Source organism: Amphiura filiformis, chromosome 11 (assembly GCF_039555335.1).
Source record: "Amphiura filiformis chromosome 11, Afil_fr2py, whole genome shotgun sequence".
NCBI lineage: Eukaryota > Metazoa > Echinodermata > Ophiuroidea > Amphilepidida > Amphiuridae > Amphiura > Amphiura filiformis.
In genome coordinates, this window is record NC_092638.1 from 24491989 (window position 1) to 24510655 (window position 18667).

The 18667-nt window shown below is 36.4% G+C and overlaps 1 protein-coding gene across 2 annotated transcripts in view; it reads left to right on the forward strand.

The window, feature by feature from the left end:
- The window catches only part of LOC140164606 (proline dehydrogenase 1, mitochondrial-like), a 39782-nt gene extending 27207 nt beyond the window's left edge, over positions 1-12575 (forward strand). For both annotated transcript variants that reach the window (XM_072187931.1, XM_072187932.1), the window contains 6 exons: positions 3782-3966; positions 5316-5490; positions 7060-7206; positions 9651-9925; positions 10569-10657; positions 12121-12575. In XM_072187931.1, the coding sequence (XP_072044032.1) occupies positions 3782-3966; positions 5316-5490; positions 7060-7206; positions 9651-9925; positions 10569-10657; positions 12121-12305 (1056 nt within the window). In that variant the 3' untranslated portion in view covers positions 12306-12575. The remainder of the gene's footprint in view (positions 1-3781; positions 3967-5315; positions 5491-7059; positions 7207-9650; positions 9926-10568; positions 10658-12120) is intronic.
- The last annotated feature ends 6092 nt before the right edge of the window (positions 12576-18667 follow it).

The window sequence follows — 18667 nt, forward strand, 5'->3', positions numbered from 1 at the left end:
TTTCATAGTGAGTGTGTAGAAGAATTCAAGTATCATAGATATACTTTTGCAGGCCCTGTGGTTCTTGTTTAATATGTTGTAAAGAGGGCTGAAACAATTAACACTTTAATTAATAAATCAAGCAAGTTTTCACAAGTATATGATTTGTAGAATGAACATTTACAAAACATCAAATTGGTATTTTTCAATGATATATTGATTTAGATAATGAAAATCATTTTTTTTGGCTGCTTCGACCAACAATACCTAGTCTACCCTTAAATGTTTTGATTTTGCATTGACATGCCAATAATTCATGTTGATATCTGTTTGGTATGTAGTATTTAGCAGCCATATGTTTATGTTGTGTGACATGATACGGGAGGCTAATACAGGAGATCATTCATGTATCTCATGGTATTCCTACTATGCCTTGATGCAGAGGTTGGCAGTATTCATGGTGATGAATGACTCTTAGGCCGTATGCAGACTCCGAGTATTAGACGTATAATATTTGATGTAACATATCTACATTATTAAATCCGGCCCATTCTATTTCAAGTAATGTTTTTAAGTTGTAACGAATGTTTGATGACAATATGCTACGTATAATATCTGGTAGAAATATATCGATTTTACGTCATCAAATATTCGTTAGAACTTAAACATTACTGGAAATAGAATGGCAATAGATTAAATAACGTAGCTATGTTACATCAAATATTTTACGTCTAATAAAAGTCTGCATATATACGGCCTTAGAGATAATGTCACAAGTCAGAAGTTGAGAATGCTGATGGGACATGTGCTGAGGTCCAAATAGGTTATACAACCTTTTTCATCAACCAGCTCATTTGATAGATCATATAGGCCATCAATTAAGGCCTATGACTATTAAACCAGTCATTTGATAGATCATAGGCCATCAAGGCCTGTGACTATTAACCCAGTTCATTTGATCGATCAAGGTGTAGGATTTGATCTCATGTTATTCATACTAGTATCTGGCAATCACAGTTGGCCTTTGAAAAGTTTCATGCATTGATTTCGAGATTGATTTTTGGTCAATGCACAGGTAGAATAATTGTAAATTTATTGCACACATATTTTTTTACAAAGCAATGCAAGTGGTACATGTATATTTTATATAAAACGATGCGTATTTTCATATTAAGTCATTTGAATTGCAACTTAAAGCTATAAAGTCCATTTGGCTTCATTCCTGGAGACACGAGTTCATGTGTGACACAAGCACGATCAAAGTAGTCGGCACCACATGGAGAGAGTTAATATACAGGTTACATATGCATATAGATTCTAGCCACTAAGTCGTGCCTGTAAAATAAATAAATGTACAAATAGAAATTATAGTTTACTCCAAGTGAAATGAAGTGGAAGCACATTGTGTAATGCTAACAAAATGAATTACTTGGTTCAGTGGATTCTGCCAGGTATACAGTTATTGGCAACTAGGCTGGTGTATTTGGCACAGGGTGCACCTGCCTTCAAACAATCACTTTCCTCTACTAGGCCTTTGCTCACATAACGCATACACAACACATCTAATGTTATTATAGAGACAAGAAAATAACGATAAAAAATTATATGAATGGCCTTTGATTATCTTGTTGTATGTGGGAATTTGTGCACCCGTGCATCTGCTCCGAAATGTATCTACATTGCTATTTGTATATGCACACTCCCAATTTTTTTCTCTGAGATAAGAGATCGAGAGAACATGCGGGAAAATATCACCATTCTGCTTAGCCGCAGTCTGAGGACATCACAGACTTGGCCAACTTGGAGTGCGAGGCCAGCCTGTCGGTTGTTGACACAATTAACAGGCATGATAATTTTCAATTTTAAAACTGAATTCAGTTTATTTTAATCAAAATTTCTGCAACTTGATTTAATTTCAGCCTGTTTTTGGTACTTTTACCCAATTTCACATACATTTTCCTTTCTTTGAATTTTTTAGGAAAATGCAGTGTCATGCCTAAATTAGAGAACATTTCTGGTCGATGTAGTATAAATAATGACCGAAAAGTAGTGCTGTTCTACTGAGCATTATTAGTGACCTCATAAGCAGTACTTGAGTCTGATATTAAAATGTAGTCATTTGTTTTAATTTTTGTAAAACTAGAGAGTATTTGTTTGTTCAATTGTTATTAGCACTTTGTGCTCTACAGAGCACCCTAATAGAGTACCATTTAAGGGGGTACTACACCCCTGTCCAATTTTGTGCCTATTTTTGCATTTTTCTCAAAAATTATAGCGCATTGGTGACAAGTAAGATATGTATATTATAGGGGCAAGGACTACAACTACTGCACTGGAAATTTTATTTCAACACAGACAACAGTTGTGGAGTTACAGTCAAAAATGAGGGAAAACCAATATTTGATCAATAAATCAATAACTACTTGCCTTGAGTTGCTGAATTTTCAGTGCGGTAGTTGTAGTCCTTGCCCCTAGCATTATTAGTGACCTCATAAGCAGTACTTGAGTCTGATATTAAAATGTAGTCATTTGTTTTAATTTTTGTAAAACTAGAGAGTATTTGTTTGTTCAATTGTTATTAGCACTTTGTGCTCTACAGAACACCCTAATAGAGTACCATTTAAGAGGTACTACACCCTGTCCAATTTTGTGCCTATTTTTTGCATTTTCTCAAAAATTATAGCGCATTGGTGACAAGTAAGATATGTATATTATAGGGGCAAGGACTACAACTACTGCACTGGAAATTTTATTTCAACACAGACAACAGTTGTGGAGTTACAGTCAAAAATGAGGGAAAACCAATATTTGATCAATAAATCAATAACTACTTGCCTTGAGTTGCTGAATTTTCAGTGCGGTAGTTGTAGTCCTTGCCCTATAATATACATATCTTACTTGTCACTAATGCTTATAATTTTTGAGAAAAATGCAAAAATAGGCACAAATTGGCCAGGGTGTAAAACCCCTTAAATAATAATAATAATAACAACAATAACTCATAACAATATAATAACTTAATGATATTAAAAATTAATATAGATTTGAGCATAACGAGTTTGACCAAATGAAAGGATAATAAATTGACCTCCAAAATCATGATCTGAATTAATGGCACAATCAGACTGTCACATACCCAATCCAATTTTAAACTTGCACAAAGTGGGGAGGGGTGGCAACTTTCAAGGGGTTTAGATTTGATGAAAATCATGGGCAAAAAGAGGGCAAAGATTGAATTGTCTAACAAAACCCTAACCCTAACCAAGCCCAAGTTCCCATTGGCTTACATGTTACTTATTTCGACACTCGCCCATGGTGCTAGTATTGAAATCTTTGCATCCATGTTATATTTGGTTGCAAAGTGAATTACAACCTTTTACACTGATTTAGTTTTTATGTATTTTATCGTTTGTTTGCTCCCTATTTTTGTGTGTCCCTCAATCTCACAATTGTTGTCTTTGGCCTGATTGATCAGACCACATCACATTTTACTGTCTTGCAGAGTACACATGAAATGTCATACCTATTGATGTGTACTAACAGAAATAAATAACATACACCATATTTTCTTTCACATTAATTAACACATTTCACATCTATGTTTTTCTTTCAGGCTTCTAACATTACAATCATTTACACTTTCCAACAAACATACACTTCACTCACATGTCCACACAACTTTTTTTGTAATATCATTTCTTCCAGGTTATTCAACATATTAATCAGTTATTTTGCTTATAATGAATAGGAATGTGTCATTTTTATCATTAATTCCATTTTGGGATGTTTTTTTCTTCTACAGTTGAATTTATCAGAGGTCTTGATTCGCACCAGGGACATGTTGATCCAGATGGCCGGTACCGATAAGAATTTGGTGAATGTAAAACTGACTAGGCAACAGGTGCAGAATGAGCTGGAGAAGATGGGGATCCAATCAAGAGATAGCACGGGGGAATGGTTTACGTGGATGGATCATAATAATGACGGGTGAGAATGTAGCGGAGTACTAGGTTACACATGAAACAGACAAATGCTCCTATCATATTGCATTTTTTTAAACTTTTTTGCGCTTCATTTTGTTCGATTGAAAGTGGTTGCCGATATATTGATTAGAAATTGCAGCATGCCCCAGTGCTAAATCATTTTCATTTAATTATTGCCCCAGTGCTAAATCTCTATCATTTTACTTGAAACAGCTTTCTAGCCACAATTGTATGCTGGTATATTATTAGTTAGCGTATTAGGTGAAGCAGAGGTATCGTACGGGAAATACCATGCGCAAAGTGTCACACTGAGTTAAATTAACTGTAGAAAAAAAAAAACGTTCAAAAATATTTTAATTGTAGCAAAATAGGAAAAAATGTTACAAAAATTAGATGACAGTTCCGCGTAGTATGTATCGTGTGCATTTTACACGCCCGCTTTATGCAAATTGTCTTTATATTGTACCTCGCCATATACATGTATCGTGCTTGCGCATAACGCTGTCACTGACTAGATATAAAGCGTAAATACGCACTAACTGACTAGATACAAAAATATATCCGGTTAGCGGTGTTTTTGATGTTTCCCTTAGTGGTATGATAAGTACAATTACTATACCAGCATTGGGCTATTCCAGTTGAAATCCATACACCCTGTCCTGTGGAAGACATGTACCTTAATCTTCAACACATAGATTGTAAATTTCAAATGGGGTTGTACCTGAATATAGGTGACTCCATTTGAAATCTACACCCCCTGTGTGGGAGATTAATGTTATGTCTTCCATAGGGGTGTATGGATTTCAACTGGAATAGCCCAATTGATCACAGCAATTGTTCTGTTATTCCCCGTGACTGCTGATGGAGGTATAATTTAGGAACTTTTCCTGACTGCCAAAACATCAAAAGCAGTACTCTGAATAAATTTACTGGCCTTTTCTACTGCTCTGTTCTTGTGAGACCAAGGCCTGGATAAAACCCACCCCTTGATTTTTGTTGGTGTATTCAAAATACATGTACCTCCCTGGGTGTTGATTGTTTTGCTGAAAATTCTCAGATTTCATATCTGATATGCAAAACATTACCAGATTTCCCCAAAGGATCATTTTTATCCGACAGTACGATCCTGAAAATACCTCCTATTTTGATGATTTTGTGGTCCTTGGTATCGGTAAAAAGAAAATGAACCCTTTTCCACGATATTGAGAATGATCGTGGTTGCAGTGTTTCAGGATAATTGCTCCTCCCAGATTTACATCAATGTACAACCCAAGTTTTGTTAGGTGACCCTGCATTCCACTATTTGTTGGGGAAGTAGTCAATTTGAATCTTCAACCTGTTCTGTTTTTATAGGTGGATTGATCTTTTAGATTGGGACAGACTTATGCATCCTGACGTGACTCTGAAAAAAATATTCACGGCACCAAGAATACAGAAAGGTCAATTGGAGCCATTGCAACTTGTCTTCTCGGAAGAAGAGGAGAGGCAGATGAAGAGGATGTTGCAGAGAACAGATGTGTTAGCCAAGGTAAGCATTGAGTAGAAACGGAAGGACCAGGAGAAGACCAGTTATAAGGATCATGCAGGTATTTGGGTAGTCTCGGTACCAGCCGATTTGTGCTCTTTCCTCACTAAATAAGCCGTATGGCGACAACCTTGTAGTACATCTTTTCTGATTGGCTGAACATGAACTTGGTAAAAAACTGAGGTAAAAATTGGCTGTCAATCAAGCGCTGGGCTTCAGCGCATGCAGCGGTTGATGGACAGCCATGCGGTGATATAAATCCACACAATACATGTGTGTACTCGCTGCGAGTCTCTAACATAAAAGGTGATGTCAGACGATAGGTGCCGCTATAATAATCTAGTCTACAATTTGCGTTTGCTGTATCTACAAATGTTTAGTATTACTTCTACACAAGTCGCATCCTAATTCAGGAGTCATGATTCCATAGCCAATTGAAAACCTTTTAAGTTGGAAATTTATTAACCAATCAGCGATCATCATTTCACGGGTTGTCACAGACGGTTTGTTTAGTGACAAAGGAACCCTAACCCGGCTGGGACCGAGACAAGTATTTGGGAAGGTATGGTACTTAGGCCAGGCCAGATATGTTAGCCTAGCTTCACCTTGAGTTGGAAGAGTATGGAAGAGAGGCCAATGCTGTCTATCTGCTTTTGAAATGTTGCATGAAAGTCACCAAAATAATGGATGAAAATGGGCAGAGGGCAAAGATTGAATTGTCCAACCCTCAAATATAGAGTCCAGCACGATAGTTGGGAATAGATTAACACAGAGTTAGAATGTGCAATCTTGCTTACTCTTATCAAGGTGTGGTTAAGAGAGATTGTGCTGGACACCACATTTAAGTAGTGTCTGTATCGTTTACATGTATGAACTATGATTGATTCATAACCTCATTAATTTACGCGATACATGCGGTCCAATCATCTTTATTTATTTGGCAAAACGCAACGCTGAACGTGGTCACTAATAAACAACAGTGGACCGTCAGCGTAAATATTAGTAACCTCCATGGCGGCTGTGTTGTCGTCCGAACAAATTGCGAGTCGCTGGCCCCGTATTTGGATTATGGCGCAACCATATTTGCACAGCTTGTGATTCGCACTTCTGTTATTGGTCGTCCTGTTTTAGCCTGATCAATTTTTGGAAAGGCAAAAACGTAAACAAATTTTATTTTTGAGGAAAATATCCCTCGGTTCCAAACGCAAAATGTTAAGATTTTTGACAATGCCCTCCAAATAACCGATGCGCAGTTATTAACCGCTAATTAAAGAATGTATTAGGTTAGGTATGTACAATAAAATTTTTGAATGAAATTTGGTTATCAATGTGTGAAACAGAATAGGGCATCACAGGCAAAGGGATAATAGGGGCATGGCAATGTGTGCTGTTGGTATGGGATCAGTTTGAAGGGCAGCATCTAGGGCTATGATTGCCATTGGTTATTTTTTCCCTCACACTTTCCTTACACTTCATCAATAAAACCAACAGAAGATTGTAAAGTATGTACTCTAAAAGTCATGATGTAAATAAGAAATGGTAACTTTTATATCAAAAACTAATTTGTTACAGAGAGCGAGAGATAAAGGAGTGCGTCTGATGATCGATGCGGAGCAGACCTACTTTCAACCAGCCATAAGTCGCCTGGTCATCGAGATGATGAGAAAATTCAACCGTAAATCCCCAGTCATCTTCAACACATACCAGTGCTATCTGAAGGTAAGGGCTATTGGGGTGATCAGGTGTGTGGGTGTGTGTTGATTTCCACTGTGGACTTTTATGGGAGTTAGGGAGTGTTTCACATAATTCAAACCTGAGAACCGAGACTTGACTGCCATCTTGATACAAGCATATCATGGAGCAAAAATTTTGGGGGTACCGTATTTTGTCAAATAGTCACCCCCCTCAAATAAACGCCCCCACCACTTTTTTCAACCAAGATGTTTCAAAAATGCCGATATTTCCATGCTATCTTGTGTAGTAATAGCGTCAATAATTGGCGAAAATCTGGATTGAAACCCGGAAGTGAACCAAAAGTCAGTGTCAAAAGGTCATAGTTCGTCATTTTAGCGTGACTTTTAAGCTTACCTAATGATTTTAACGGGAATTGTCGCGGCTAAAAATGACCTCTAATAAACGCCCCCCCTTTGGAAAATGTAACGCCCCCGGGGGCGTTTATTCGACGAAATACGGTATTTGGTTTCGTTTGGAATACCTGTGAGACAATTGCTGTCATGTGAGCGCGACATTGCATACTTGATGCATTTGAGAGACGCACTTGATGTGATATGTATGCGATACTTAACCAATGAAACACAGAATTGTTTTTGTTCCTCTTCCCTCACCGTCTGCAAGGACCCCAATGCCCCCCAGCTGACGGCGCTATCGTTCATGGTAGTGTATGTAGTCCGGGTTCTCTGGTTTGAATTCTGTGGCGTTTTTTCCTAATGCTAAGACCGTGGACAGCCTTGGTTACAAGATCAATTCCAGAATTATCAGATCTGTTAAAAGTCCATGGTGTGAATGTGAAATGTCAATGTTTTCATGTCCTCGATTACCTGTGTAAATTACAGGGTATCCACAGTTTAGCCTACCTTAAATTTGAATCAGGCTGTTTGGTTCAAAACACTGCTCAATCAATCAAAAGATTGTGGTTATGGGTTTTGTAGAAAGTTTTGATAAAACAAGTAAGTTTAAAGGTTGGTGCAAGACTTAATACAACTGCTGTGGTTAGGCAAAGAGGACATATAGTTAGAGAATAAAGATAGGATTTTGTCTTTTGCCTATCAATATCGTGTCATAATGGATGGGCTGGCCAATATTTTGAGTAGTGGATGCCGGCGCAGCGTATCCACTACGATAAAAATATTGGCCAGCCCATCCATTATGACACGATATTGATAGGCAAAAGACAAAATCCTATCTTTATTCTCATTCTTATTCAGTTTTAATGTAATTGTTGCGAGAAAAACTGCCTTTTTTAGACAAAAATTTAAAGTTACTTTTGTGAGGACAAAAGTTGCGCGATCATTGAGGAGCAACAAGCGTGCGCCGTTAACGTGGCGGCAAGCGCCCTGACTAATATCACTATCAACTATTGTGAGATATTATACACCGAAAACCAATCAAATTACGTGAATTCTTTACAAGACGCACCCATTGAATAAGAATTGATAATAAAGAACTCTTTATTAGTTTGTTGCAATATGTACTTTTTTGACACATGTTCGTGTGATGAGCAGCTATTATTAATGCAAAGAGGAAATCCGTTAACAGTGTATGAGCCACCTCACGAGTTCCAACAAAACTAGATCCCCGACACCAAGATATTACTTCCTTGTTTATTTCCTTATTACTTACTTATTCCTTATGTTTTGTGGGTGAATTTACAATAATGAGCTATTGAGCTTGATTTTTTACAGATTTTCAGGTTAAAGAAATATTGTCAAATGTTTTCATACCAAAATTGGGAACAGCCCATTAGTCTGAAAATGGTTAAAGTTAGATTTAGGTCATTTTGGTCAAGGATATGGTTAGGGTCAGGGAAAGTTTTAAGATTAGAGTTATGGTTTGGTTTTGGGTTTGCATAATTATGTTAAGGGTTAAGAGAAGAACTAATGTTATAGGCTACGGTGATGTTTAGGGTTAGGGTTTATAACCAAGTTTTTGGGGTTTTGGACTAATGACCCTTAGGATTATCAACCTGTAATCCCAAAATTATGTACGTAGGGCCATGGGACCAATATGGAATACTTTTCTGCTCTGTCCAAAACATTGCAAACATTTCTTTGCGTCGATTGTTTCCAAAATGGATAATGTATAAATATGTCTTCATGCAGCTGTGTTAAAACTTAGCGCTTGCAAATTGTGTGTGCCAAGCTGCCCATACACAGCGATCTTGAAATTATACACATTTTTACCTGTCCGATAGCAAAGTAACATAACCCACTTCTGGCGGTCGGTCAGGTGTTAAGATTATGCCCCGTTTATATGGCAATTGTGAATTGCCAGTTTTTTATGCTGTCATTTCTAATTTAATACAAATTAGTAGTACTGGTGGTGCCTTGGCAGCAGCTTTGCCTCACAAAACAAATTAAAGAAAACATTACACTTTAAAACAAACCAATTAACATTCTATATTTTTGTTTGAATTCTTTATACAGCAAGCCTACAATAATCTCACAGTAGACATGGAGCTATCACAACGAGAACATTTCCACTTTGGTGCCAAACTCAAATGCAGGCATATATATGGAGCAAGAGAGGCGCGAGCCCAAGAGATCGGCTACGCAGACCCTATCAACGCCAGCTATGAGGCTACTAATCAGTGCTACCACAAGTGCTTGAACCATATGTTGACAAGTATTAAGAGATACGGGGATATCAACTTGATGGTGGCGTCGCATAATGAGGATACTGTGAGGTTTACAATGAGAAGGTAAGGTCTCTTCCCAGAATCCTTTGCAATATGATGCATCACTGCAAATGACACTCCTATTAGTTCACAGGTTCCCTTTGTTTTCATGTTGAGACTGGCTAAAGATGGGTCGATAGTCTAGAAATAAACATCTTGGATGTGCTCTGTTCAGAGAGGTACTTTTTGTCACTATCGACCCATGTTGCACTAGATAGCAAATCAGTACAGAAAATTGAAATGAGAGAAATGCATTATGGGAAGTGTAAGATATCTTCTCTGGTGGTAAGGTCTTGTATTATAGGAATGCATACTATTACTAGCAGTGTACCCTCATTTAAGTTGAGAGTGCTGTCAATGTGTAAAAGCGGTTTTGCATCATCAGCGTGCAGACAAATCACTCTTCTAGGTTAGCATGTGATTTGAACCTGCATGCCACTGAGAAATACACACATGGCATGTTTTTATGGGGCGAGATATTTGATATTGTCAAGAGTGATCTGTTGGCAATGTGGTGTAATGTTCATCAAAAATTAATTTTAACAAGAAAAACTGATTCTGATGGACTTTACTTGTATCCAAATATATTGTTTACATGATAAAAAATACCTATATTTGATCATATATTTGATCACAAATATTATCCTTGCATACTTTTGAATTGTAGAATGGATGAGTTAAGTATTGGTCCTCAAGATCAACTGGTGTACTTTGGACAGCTCTTAGGCATGTGTGATCAAGTGTCTTTCCCACTCGGTAAGTACTAACTTCCTCAGTCAATTTGTTTGATGTTGGGTTACTGTAATTTTTAAAAATGTGTCTATCCACCACAATGGGCTGTAATGTCGGCATACCTTGTTTTGAGATACAGTACATTGAACATCTCAAAAACAATAGAAAACAAAGGATTTTCCAACTCTTAATGATTTTTACTACCTTGCAAACAAGCAACAGGGACATGTAATATGTGATGGGATCAAACAAAATGAGTCGGATGTCAGGGATATTGATTTTGAGATATAGCCAATAACAGTATTCAACTGCCTTTGTATTTTATTGTTCTGAGCAACACTAAAATGGCCATATCTCTGGAACCGTAAATCAAATTATGATAGGGTTTTCAGCAAAGTAAAGCTCTTGAGAAGGGCCCATGTAATAAAACTGAAAACATAATTTTGATTTTGATCGACATCAGACTCATTTTGCTTGATCGCTTCACATAATCATTATAAAGCCTATTTTAAGGAGAAATTACCTGTCTAATATTTCAGAAATTACCTGTCTAATTCAGAAAGTGAAAATGCACAACATTACAGCCCATTTGTGGTGAATGGTATTCAGATTGACCTTCATTGTCTGTTGCATGCGGTAAAACTATGATCGCGTTCAAGAAGTCATTCTCAGCATCAGCAGTGAGGGTAGATTGTTCCGTGAAATGTGACGGTCTTTAGTGTAATCGCGAAGGCACACAAAGCTCTACCATGTTTACGTGAAGGCACGCAACGATGGTGTGATTGTTAGACATGGCACAATCAAACAATCGGCCCTCATGAATATGCAAGAATTCACAGTATACAATACACGGGGACTTCGACTGTTGATACATGTTCTGTAGTAGTCTGTGGGTAAAACATGATAATATATTTCTGTATTATGGATTAAGGAATAATAAAACACTCACAAAACATAGGTATTACCAAACTAGAGATCTGTGTGTTTTTGTTGCAGAGAGCATGGTTTAGGCATGAACTGGAAATAACCAATAGATATTAACCCCCTGAGCACTACCTGCCGATCTAACCTTGCCTCTGATTGGTCAATTACGGTACATGGACTACATGATATCTTCACTTTAATCACCAATCAGAATGATGCTTTGCAAATAATTCACCCCAAATTTTTTGTGTTGTGAAATTATTCCACAATGTTACTGATTGATATTGATAATGAAAACTGTTTGGCTAATCGGCAGGTAGTTCTCATGGGGTTAAACACTATCAGATCATAATAGAGCTTGTGTACATCAATTCAGGCATCGTGTGAACACATAACATGTCAGCCACATCACAGTGCTAACAGAGGAGCATTTTGACAATAAGATCATTAAATATGTCATTAACAAAAGCATGTACACTCATCTTTACAAGGTGATATCAGCATGTGTGTATTCAAATTAATATTTCCACGCATCCGATTTTTTCTTTATTTCTCTTTCCCAGGACAAAGTGGATATGCGGTATACAAATATGTTCCTTATGGCCCTGTAGCTGATGTATTACCATACTTGACAAGAAGAGCGCAAGAAAACAAGGGCATGTTGAAAGGTGTCGGCAAAGAGCGTAATCTACTATGGCAAGAATTCAAGAGAAGAGTAGTGCAAGGAAAGCTTTTGTATAATCCTTAGTGTGTGTATGTGTGATGTTTCCAGGACATGATGGTCTGTGTGGTTGATCAAATGTATCGGCGTACTTGAGCGCAAGAAAAAAACAGAGAAATGCGGAAAGGCGTCGGTAAAGAGCGTAAAGAAGAATAATGCACAAAAGTTTTTGTAAAACCCATATGATAGTGTGGGGCAAGCCTTGAAATCGCAGACTGGAACCTGGAGGAATTTGTTTTGAACATTCACTATGGACCACAATGGCCTCATCTCAATGCCATAGTTCAATAACCTCAATTAAACACTGGTAGTGCAAAATTTTACCTCAAGTTGCAGAGTATGAGTTTTTTGTACCCAAATTTTCAAAGGTCATTCAATGAATGAACAAATGTATTGGGGTTAAAGAACTATGCCCTGATAGATGAGCATGTTGTAGATCCTAGTGATTGTTCCTGGTTCACTGGGATTTTACAACAACCAGGAGTAATTTCTAAAGAAACAGGAGCATTTTTCAAATAGTAAATTATTTTCTGCATATACAGTACAGCATACCATCACTACTGCATCAAGTGTAAAACTGGAACCGGGAGCAATTTGTTTTTGAAAATTGCTCCTGGTTCATGTGAATTTTACAAAGACCAGGATGGATTGGTGGCTTTGCGAGGGCAAATTTGCTCCTGCTTGTTTCAAGGCGGAATGTGGATGTGTGTGTGTCAGTGCCAATGAAAGTCTGAAGTACAAAGTACTTACACTCTTCTTGCATTGAGGCTTCAGTTTGTGAGTCTAGTTATTATCATACAGTCACATAAACTACAGGTAAATTAAGTAATTCTTGGCCAAGCTGGAACATGTGTGTTGCGTCCATGGAGCATACACGCAATGTAAGGCGCGTGTATGCTTTCTTCTGTACCTATGTGCGTGTGCATTTATCGCGGAGTCACTAGCATTCATAATGATCGAGCTTGGCCCAGAATTACTTAATTTACCTGTAATTCTTTTCTTTTTTTTGTTTCATATACTTATGAACATATGTTATTAAGTTCATGTTTGCCCAGCCGGTGAGGCGCCTGACTTTAATGTGTAACAGTACGAGTTCTAGCCCTGGCAGTGTTAAGTTTTGTTCTTGTGAAAATATTGAGTTACCTTGAAAGGCCCTGGATATAAGCTTGCTGCTAATTGTCCTGCATGATCTTCCTGTACGGAACTCACAGAGCTGATCCTAGCTGTGATGGTTTCTGTAAGTCGACTAGGATGTATGCTGATCTCAAGTTTATGGACATGATTTTTGCACTATATGGCTTTCTATGCCACTTTTTTTTTTAATTTGACAAAGTTCAGGAATAATAAATTATGAGCAGCTACTGATATGCAATATTATATAGAATAAGGTATGGCCTAAACATTATTTTGTAGATATTTACATAGTATGTTTTTGTTATGTATTATGTTAGAATTTATGATTTTTATATTTCCATATATTTTTAGTTCTCCAAATGTTGCAGAGTGTTTTCATTGTTTTATTTATGCATACGCAGATATGCACAGAGGATATATACATCTAGTTTTTTTTGCTTTGCCCACTTTTACGGGTGTTAAGGTGCCTAAATATTTTTGTAGACATTTTGCCTGTATTTTGTAGTGAGTAGTGTACAGTAGTACTTATAGTCCAGTTGCTCTACAAAAAAGAATAAAAGCAAACCACTGTTGCCTCAATTACTGGTAATTATCCCCCTTGACTAGTTTCACCCCCAGCATACCATTAGGCACAAGCCAAAAGTTACTTTCAACGATTTTATTTGTAAGATATCTTACAGGTAGCGAGCTACATTAGAATGTAAGGCCAGTGTGAACAAGACTTGCATGTAAACTCGCATGTAAGCATGACCTTGATGACCCAATCCTATTCTGATTGTATATAATCATGGCATAATTTACCAGTGAAGGTCACTCTTACTTTTGAGTTGGCTTACAAGTAAGTCCCGTGTGGACACACACTCGCTTGTAGCAGAATTTAATTGCTGGCTCGCTTGTAAGTTATATTCGAAAGTAGGGTATCGTCTAAACACACCTATTGTCACATTTCTAAGCCCTTGTTCATCGTTGACAGCTTATCACTAAGGGATCTTCAGGGGTACAATTTTATTTCCATTTGCATAGCAAAATTGGACTATACCTATTTAAGTTAAAGATTTTTAGTTCACATTAAAAAGTGAACAGTATTAAAAAGTGTACAGTACATGGTTTAAAGTTTTGAGTTCCCTTGTAGGACTTGAATTGCACATCTCTGTTCTCAACAAAAGGCTGCTGCAAATTTTGGATGCTGTGCAAAAATACCAAAGAAGCTTTGAATCATTGTCACACTGGTCCTTGTTATTATGCAGGGTTTCCATGGACTCTTGGGAAGTCGTGGACCTTTTAAAAAGCTTGGGGAAAGTCTTGGAATTCCAGAGGGAGCGTGAAAGTCGTGGAATTCTTTTCAAATTGAAAATCTTTGAGGACCCTAATAAATAAGTGGAAAATTTGAAAAGATAGAAGTTTCGTATCTCTGTTTTCTTCTTCTATTTTAAATATGGAAAATCTTTTCAAGTGGCAAAGATATTTGTGCAAGTTTTTTGTTTCCGTCATTGCTCATCAATCTGAATGTCAGATTTTTGACAAAATTATTGCAATTTAAGTTAACCCTCAAAATTGTTCCTCATGTTCAAATGAATGTTAGTAGTGACATGACACAGTCTCAGGTGCTAAGTTCTCTTTTTTGTGTGTTGAGACAGCAAAACTATAGTTTGTAAATTTAGTATGTGTAAGAGATGTATTTGTTCCAGGGTGCACTTAATGTCAAGCGTGTAGAACTTGTGATAAATATTATATAATTATGTACATTTTATTATGAAGGTTGCCTTTAAATTGATTTTACAATAATCTATATTGTTCAACCTATACCCTATTTTTGAGGGAGAAAATATTTAGGATCGGGAAAAGCGCCAAAATTTTCCATTTTGGTTGCATTTTGAAAAATTATATATATATATGGGAAAATGCTTTCAAATTGTGTTTTGTGAAAAGAGGATGATTGGGTCAAAAATTAAAACTCTCTTGACTTTTTTCTACCCCAGTTTTTTTGGCCTTAAGAACTGCTGCACTATTTATTATTGTGTCATTGACTTTTATAGTCAAAGCTAAATTATACAGCACTTTAGGATATAATGCACAGTACAATAAATGTTTATTATATGATATACTTTAATATATTACAATAAATTTTTATTGTATAATTACAATAAATGTTCATTGTATGATATAATTATACATATGTGACACGATCAAGGGAAATGAGTCGGATGTCGCTAATATCGATTTTGAGATATTGGCACAGAAAGTGTTAAAAACCTTTTGTTTTCTATTGTTTTCAGCGATTGATTAATTAATATAACTTTGCAAAGAAAAGTCATATCAACATGGGGTTTTCAGTTTTTGAAAGCTTTAAATGTCCTCTTTAGAAACTTATGTGAAACTCATTTTCGACCAGGGTCGACATGTGACTCATTCCCCTTGATCATGTCACATATTACAATAAATGTTTATTGTATGATATACATATATTACAATAAATGTTTATTGTATGATATTATAATTATACAATGTGTATTGTATGATACAATTATACATATTACAATAAATGATGGTTTTATGATATATACACACTACTATTTATGGTTATTGTATGATATAATTATACAGAATACAATAAATGATTATTGTATGATATACGCATATTACAATAAATGTTTATTGTATGATATATACACATTACATTGTTTATCGCATGATATCATTAAATACATATTACAATAAATGGTTGCTGTATGATATATACATATGGTATAATAATGTGTGAGATATACCGAGGACATTTAAGAATGGTAGAGGCAGATTCACAATGCAGCTGTTGTACTTATGTAAACATGAGTAAATTAAAGCTTATGCATCCTGATCTGATTGAGAGTTGTGATACTGATATTTATGATCTGATCCTAGAAGCAGTTATACCATTCATGTAAAATAATGTAATATAATTGTGTATTTGGTAATTTTCTCTGGACTGTGCCCCTCTTTAATAAGGCTGTGTGGCACATTAGATGACAATAATAAAAATCACACAAAGCAGCTTTTTGACATATGATGCAGTTGACATATTTTATGATCTAATCCAAAAAGCAATTATATCATTGATGTACAAAATTGGGAAGTATCATTTTGTATTCTGTAATTTTTCCCTCGGATAGTGTTTCCTCTATGGCACACAATTCCAAGAATTGGTGCATGGCCTCCAAAGGAAAAGAGGTTTTTCCATCAGGGACCTCAAGGTGGTTCCCTGGACATCTTTGGGCCCAAAATTTCACGTGCAGCTAAAATGGGCCCAACACAAAAAATGATTGAGAATTTGTTATTACCCATGTGTGCCCTCATTATCAATTCAAATGTGTACAAGCTTGTCAACTTTTGCATCAGGAATGAATGCCTTTCATAGAAAAGTTTACTCAGTGCCTGTAAAGAAAAAAAGAGAATATGTATAAATTACAATTGTTTCTACTAACTATATATTTTATGAAATATTTTTAACTGTCAAATAAATAAGCAAGGTCATGTTTATGTGAAAAAATGCAGAAGTTGACAAGTTAGTGCACAGAGGGTCAAGACTTGTTATTATGTTGTAGTTATATTGAAACATAATTCATTTCTCCATAAAATTGGTTTTCAGTGATATTCTTTGGAATTTTCATCAATGTGGTAACAGTCATTTCCAAAGAGCCATAACCTCAATTTTGAAGCACATTGTTGCAAAAATGATACAGGAACAAACCAAATGTTCGATGATGTCCTATAAATGAGTCTAGCTTCCACAAGGGGAGGGTCCAATTATTTATGTACAAAACTAGATCTAGTTCAAATATCGGTCAAAGTTAATCTTTTTGATTTTTCAAAATTTCCCACTTAATGTTTCGGGGAGGGATCGAGCCTCCTAAACGAAAACACGTTTGTTTATGTAAGACATCAGACTTTTGAAGTGAAACTGTAAACATTGATTTTGAACAAAAAGAGAATTAGCTCTGGCAATTTGACACTTATAAAATAGAGAGAACAAACAAATCTGCACTAGTGGGAATCGAACTAGCACTGCACTCAAGATTTGTGTTGTAGAGTTTATCCAACTGCACCAAATGGAACTACAATTAATTGCTGGTGAATCTTTACTAGTCACGATCACTTCCACTCTCAAGTGTCTCAGTGGACAATTACTTATCATATTTAGAAGATGGTCTTAATTCCCGTAAAAGTGATACGGGTATGTGCGACAGTGCCAATTGAGTAAATCTCCCAAATTGTAGCTTTTTAGCCAAAATTTTGATAAGCATGAATTTTCATAGCTTGACACCTATCATTTTGCCCAATTTCAGTTCATTAGACCCAAAAAAGAATCCCCAGTTTTTGCCGCGAAATCAATTCTCAAAATTTGGCGCTCTGTGGCGCTCACCCTTATCAAAATGAAAGTTGTATGTAGGGTCAGAATTTTGTTTCACAGTTGGAGAATCAATCTTGATTGTTGCAGAATAGTTTATTTGCCAGGATCATTTGATTCTTACAAATTAATTTCTGTGTATACTATAAAAGTTAGCAAGAATCAACGGTCAAATCTGTTTTGCGGATTCTCGCCGAAATTATGACCCTAGTATGAACAAAACAATGTTTGTCATGCTTTTTCCTTTTGTTTGGTCACACTCGATTTATGTTTGTGCCTTTATGCAGCTTATGAATATTACTGATACAGGGATGATAAATGAATGTGACTAGGTATACAACATAATGTGCCTTGCATGTCATACAAGGCACAGCCCTCGAATTAACCCACGGCACCGACGGCATATTGCCGTGGGTGCCCACCCCCATTGCCGCAATGCCCTCAAAATATGTCCTTTACCGACGGCAGTCACTTGCCGTGCCCCTAAATGAAGTTGCCGTGGGTGCCCTAGCCGCCAGCCCTGTCCCTTCATTATAAAATCATTAAGAAGTACTGGTTAAATCCCATAAAATTGTGGAAAATTAAATCTAAAATCTTGAACACGATCGCTATTTTGAGCATCGTAACCCAGCTATCAATCACAGTATACACAATAGTTTGTTGTGAATTAATATTCATTACCCCTACGTAAGCTTACATATTCAGCCAATCACATCGGCTTTTATACATTATCTGGTTGCTAGAAATCTGACATTCTGACTTCATTTTCTCGATTGGTCAGAGAAATACCTTCAACGTACTATCGACCAATCAGAAACGCTGTTAGTAACTAAGACTCTCGACCTCGTGTCGTGAACAAAATCTGAGCGCT